The sequence below is a fragment of the Ctenopharyngodon idella genome, chromosome 1 (genome assembly GCF_019924925.1).
Source record: "Ctenopharyngodon idella isolate HZGC_01 chromosome 1, HZGC01, whole genome shotgun sequence".
NCBI classification, from domain to species: Eukaryota; Metazoa; Chordata; class Actinopteri; order Cypriniformes; family Xenocyprididae; genus Ctenopharyngodon; species Ctenopharyngodon idella.
This window is the reverse complement of record NC_067220.1, coordinates 14,078,874-14,084,969: the sequence shown is the minus strand read 5'-3', so window position 1 is coordinate 14,084,969 and position 6,096 is coordinate 14,078,874. Positions and strand designations below refer to the sequence as shown.

Genomic DNA, 6,096 nt, shown 5'->3' with positions numbered 1-6,096 from the left:
GGACCCGAAAGAAACGAGGCTCAGCCAATCAGAGTTGTGTGTTTGTGATAGGCAGTTCTACTGCCCATACAAATGACGAGGAGTTCAGTCGTCGACCAATGAAATGACTAAACCGTGGCTGTGCGAGTCCCGTGACCAACAGCGTGCCCTGATAGGGCGTTGTAGCAATATGGGATCGCATACGTATCAGTCTATAATTAATATAAACAGGCTTCATCATGAAAAACTGACAGTGTAGTGTCCTTCACATACAGACTCATGCTGGATCTTTAAGGTCAATTGAGAGCAAGATGTGTCATTACATGATATTATCCTGCTAAATTAATACCATATTCATCTACCATGGTATTTAAAAAGTACCAAGAATCATGGTAGAAGTACCAAGGCAAATGTCCAAACAAAATTGGTCAGACAATAACTGTTTATGCATAGAAATAAAACCCTTCATCTTTTTGATTTCAGTATTTTAAATCATTACCTTTAAATCAGCTTCAAAATGAGACAGATTTCCATTGTTTCTTTTTTATTTTTATTTTATTTATTCAGTAACAGTATTTGGCAAATAATAACCCACAAAAACAGAAAAAAAAATGGGTCTGATGATATATACAGAATTTGTTGTATTGTTGCATCTGTCTTTGGCTGACAGATAAAACAGTGCCATTTTAACTGTGGTTCTTGAATAATTCATTTTATTTTGGCTTAAGCATACATTTATTTGCAGTCTGATCAAGAATCACATGCAGAGCCAGTTTTCCTCAGGCTTTGGCTTTTTTCCCATAGTTGTCGACTGCATCCTCAGTGATGCTCTCATCCTCCTCGAAATCTATCGTCACTTTCTTCCCCACCAGCTGGAAGATGTCTTCCGGAGCTACTCCCTTGGGTTCAGCTACTTTCACAGTTAGCATGTCAAGGGTTAGTTCTGTACCTTTCGGGATGGCTGTCTTTGCAACCACAGACTTCCCGAGCTAGAGAGGAGTGGAGGATGGAGAAGAAGAATTACAGGAATGTTCTGACAGAGCAGATTACTTGAAGACAATGTGGTTGTGCTGTTCAAAACATAACATCCCACAGATGTTAAAAATAAAAGTAAAGAAAACATTTTAGAGGAATAGAACGGAGGCATATGGGTAGTGAACGGATAGATTTGATGGTGGAAGAAACGGAAGAAAAGTTAAGACAGGATGTTTTGGGAGGAAATGGGGCAAGAACAGGAATGCAACATAAGAAGGAAAGAGAATGGAGCTGTAAAAAAACTGATGGAGTTGTAGTAGGGGGGTAAAGATGAATGTTAAATAACATTGCCATAAACTGAGAGTGTTATAGCACACCTTTCCTCAAGTCACATGATTTGAAGTATCATATCTGTAGCACAGTGTTGTTACTGTTATCTAAAAAATAAAACTAAGAAAAAAAACTTTAAAACTTAAAAATATTTTCATTAATTGAAATAAATCTGAGATGAAATAAAAGATAAATATTAGATGAAAAACTTAAATGAAAATAAAACTGAAAGGTACACTAGGTAACTCTAGTGGTTAAAAACAAAACTGCATGCATTTTGTGGAAGAACATTGTTTTGGTTGTGCTTCAGCTCTGTGTGACTGTGTGGCTGAATATGGTTCTTTCTCATAAAAAAAAAAGAAAAAAAAAGAAAAAAAAAAGAGAACATTCTCTACTAGACTTAAAAGATATAACCAGTTTAGATGGAAAGGATCTCAAGCTGACTAGCTGAAGATGTTCTCTGTTAGAGAGCTACATACGGCAATTTATCTGTTCAATAAAACACCTTACTCAGTAATAAAAACCAACTCTGCGTCACTTTTACGACATTTCAAATCACTCAGTTCTCGCCATCTCTGAAAAGCCAAGCCAATGTTGATTCTTGTTTTATTACGAGCTGTCACGTTCTTTATTGCCAGCAGATTCTCCTCTGTTCGCTGTTTGTTTGAAACGGGTGTGATTCCCCGGAGGTTCGAGATTTAGCTGCTCCATGTCAACCTTTCTCACTTGTTGTGACGACTAACCTATGCCACTCCCACATCATACACACATCAAAGTAGCCAGAGCAACTTTTCTAATAACGAGACGCACGGGCGAAAGGCATTTGTTCGCAACTTCCTGCAAAAACCATCCCGTCAGGTCTAAAATATAAACACTTAAAATATAACAGGCTTACCATAGTTAATCAGGGTAAGGCAAAAACACATTTTAGATGAATTATTGATGACGTATTGACTCATTATTTCAATGTTGTTCATTCTGAACAAAAAAAAAGTTACATAGTGTACCTTGAAATAAAAATAAATGAAAAAAAATGCATCCATCCATAAAAAAATGAATCCATACGACTCCAGGGGGTTAATAAAGGCCTTCTGAAGCGAATCGATGCATTTGTGTAAGACAAGTATCCTAATTTAAAACTTAATAAAGTAAAATACCGAGCTTTGGCTGTCGCACCAGAAAATCATTATTAAACTTTATAGTTTTAAGTTAGGATACTTGTCTTACACAAATGCATCGATTCGCTTCAGAAGGCCTTTATTAACCCCCTGGAGTCGTATGGATTCATTTTTTTATGGATGGATGCATTTTCAAAATCTGGGCAGCCATTCACAACCATTATAAACCATTAAAAAGGACTAAGGATATTTTTAAATATATCTCAGAGATTGTGTTCGTCTGAAAGAAGACAGTCATATACACCTAGGATGGCTTGAGGGTGAGTAAATCATGGGATAATTTTCATTTTTTGGGTGAACTATCCCTTTAACGGCACTAACTGCCACGTAGACATAACAAAATGAAAAAGAATGTATTCGAACTGGTTCTTATTGTACCTTATCATGGCATGGCACCTCACAGGGTAGCATGCGTTTCAGCCCAGTGCCCAAAGCTCTCTCCACAGTGCGGATGGATCGCACCAGCTCCGCCAGCTCTTCTGGCACCAGAGATGCCGCATGATCGCTGCCCTTCCAGGTCTTGTCCAAGGTCACATGCCGCTCCACGACCTTTGCTCCCAGTGCAACTGCCCCCACAGTGATGCTGATCCCGCTTTCGTGGCCTGAGTAACCAATGGGAATGTCAGGAAATTCTTTTTGATATTCCTGTAGGTTGGAAAAAAGCATGTATTTTATGGTTATGCAAGATTCATTTATTTAAAGGGTTAGGTCACCCAAAATTGAAAATTCTGTCATTAATTACTCTACGTTATTTTTTTTCGTTTTTGCACACAAAAAAGTATTCTCGTCGCTTCATAAAATTAAGGTTGAACCACTGCAGTCATGTCAACTGTTTTAACAACGTCTTTAGTACCTTTCTGGATCTTGAAAGTGTTGACTATATTGCTGTCTATGGATTTCATCAAAAATATCTTAATTTTTGTTCAGAAGATGAGCAAAACTCTTACAGGTGTGGAACGACATGAGAGTGAGTAATAAATGACAGAATTTTCATTTTTGGGTGAACTAACCCTTTAATCATAATTATATGATGTTTAATTTAGCTAATGATATAATTATAATGTAAGGTTTTAAACTATCAAGTAGGTAAAGAAACAGTAGAAATGCAGACGATAATGATTCTGATGTTGATACACATGCGCTGTACTTGAATATAGTGGATTTTTGAGTGTTCAAGGAGCTGGTTTCTGTACCGTGATAACCCGTAGGTTGACGTCCTCAGGTTCCAGCGGATATGCACTTGTGCACTGCAGGATGCAGAAGTTTTGGTTGTGTTCCTTCACGGTCTCGTAAACACGCCGCATGGTCTCCATGGACTGCATCCCACTGGATACAACCATAGGACGTCCTGAACACACACAAGCATCAGAAGTTAAATTTGTTTCATAATAAGTATTAAGCATATTTAATATATATTAAAAATTAAAAAAATAAAGTATGTGTGTGTGGTAGTAAAATAGTAGCAATTTTATAATTTTACAATATCTTATTGATTGTTTGTGATAATATCAGTTTATAATGAAGAAAAAACTATGGAGACCTTTTTGGGCAGTTTTCTTGAGGTAGGGGAAGTTGTTGGTGTCTCCAGATCCAACTTTGAAAAAAGGCACATTGAGCTCATGCAGGAATTCTACAGCCATCTTAAAGACACAAGACAGAAACACTACAATTAATATATTACAATTGTTTTTTTTTTTGTTTTTGGACATGTACCATCGTATTCTTGGTAAGCAGGGCCATGCACAGACAAAGGAACCCATCTAATAATTATTTAATTACTATAAAAACACACAAAAGTTAGTACATATTGTAGAACACCATTAAATTACTTTCATACATATGTCTTTATTTAAATAAATATGTTCTTTGTTGGCATTACGCTCTAATTGGTAAATGAGCAAAATCAATGTTGTGCATTACTGACAGAAATTACTATTATTATTGAGATGCATTTACACTGCAATTACAATTTTGGGAATAATGTTATGAAATTAGTGTTTTAAATGTAAATTTTTGAATATAGATATAAAAATTTAAATTCTATGGAGATGCAACTGTTTTGCTTTGTTCTGAACTATTTTCGTTTTAATGTAGTGCCGTGGAATATATCGAAGTATCATGGCACTAGGTGCAGCTGTGAACATAACATGACAAATGTGATGTAACAATAGATAAAACAATAACAATAATCCACAAGACATTTTGGAATTTCATTACATTACTATTTAATGAGTTTGGCAGGCTCATGTCTTCTTTCCTAGTTAACAGTGAGCCTGAAGCCAAAACATTAAATATATTAGCATTATTTGCGCATGCGTTCTGGGGCTGTAAGTAACCCGCTCACCTCGTCCATTCCAGACGCAGTGAAGAAGATGCCCACTTCTTTCGCGTACTGCTGCAGCTCTCTGTACTGCTCATGGCTGAACTCTAGATGGCGCTTGTGCTCTCCGTATGTTTTTCCCCAGGAGTGTTTGGAGGTGTACGGCCGCTCCAGCGCTTTCTTATTGAACTTATACTCCAGCTCACTCTTCTGAAACTTCGCACAGTCTGCCCCGCAGTCCTAGTAGAGGAGGAATAGTTATATACACTAAATAATATCAGAAACGTAAATTAACGAGACCTTAAATGTAATGATGATAGGGGGAAAAATGAGTAAATGGTTTTATACAAAAATAAGAAAGACCAGTTCAAAAGTACTATATAAGTTGATATGGTGTATTATTAAAACATCTCTCTTTTTTTTTATTCAACAATTCCATTATAAATGGGATTTACAATATTTACTCAAGGAGTATCGGAAAAGAAACTGAAATCAGTATCAGAACTAATTTAAACCATGTTCATAGCACTTGCATCTACTTATAATGTGTAAAAGATATGTTTATGATTGTATGTAGTCTTATTAAACGTCTTTATAAGTAGAGTTATGACTTATGACAAACTTCCAAAGTATGAGGAAGTGATTTGAGATGAAGCATTCTGAATGATAATTTCCAAGTATTTTATGTCCAGCATCAGATTAAGCAGTCTGGACAGCTGTCGTGCACTGTACCACTGACTGCTGCAAAAAAACGTCCAAAAAACTATCGCAAACACTAACTAAACAATTCCAGAAACAATTTATTTAACTTGCAGGCTTACAGCCATTAATAAATGTACTATATCGATGTTGATAAAAACAAAATAAACTCTTACCTTTGCCATCTTGATCATTTTCTTGGCGATTTCAATGTCTCCCTGATGATTCTGTCCGATTTCTGCAATAATGAAACACGGGTTGTTTCCTCCGATCATGCGACCGGGGCATAACTCAAATTTAAGAGGCATTTTAAATCAAAGTGCACAAACAAGGACAAATAAGCTATAGAAATGACAGGGGTGAGTTTGTCTCACTGCTTTGGTTACACGCGTCAAATGTCTAGATGAAAGAGAACGTAGAACTTCCGGGTTTATTTGTGCACACGCCCATGTTTTTCAAAATAAAAGTCCTTATCTTTTCGCTTCAATAAGACTTCTTAACTTTTTATTATTAATCTTTATTTGGGTTGTTTTGTTAAATAGGTGGTTTAAACATATAAAGTAAGTTTAACCTACTGAAAACTATTTTAATATACGTATACGTATTTTAGTCCAC

General features: G+C 36.1%; 1 protein-coding gene across 1 annotated transcript; it reads right to left on the bottom strand.

Annotated features, from left to right (window-relative positions):
• Positions 1-512: 512 nt before the first annotated feature.
• nansa (N-acetylneuraminic acid synthase a) lies at positions 513-5,921 on the bottom strand. The gene is made up of 6 exons (XM_051907476.1): positions 5,658-5,921; positions 4,807-5,022; positions 4,003-4,102; positions 3,656-3,810; positions 2,841-3,107; positions 513-968 (listed from the first exon to the last, which is right to left on the bottom strand). Exons 1-6 carry the CDS (start codon positions 5,787-5,789, stop codon positions 759-761), a joined length of 1,080 nt encoding a protein of 359 aa, XP_051763436.1. The 5' UTR covers positions 5,790-5,921; the 3' UTR covers positions 513-758.
• Positions 5,922-6,096: the final 175 nt, after the last annotated feature.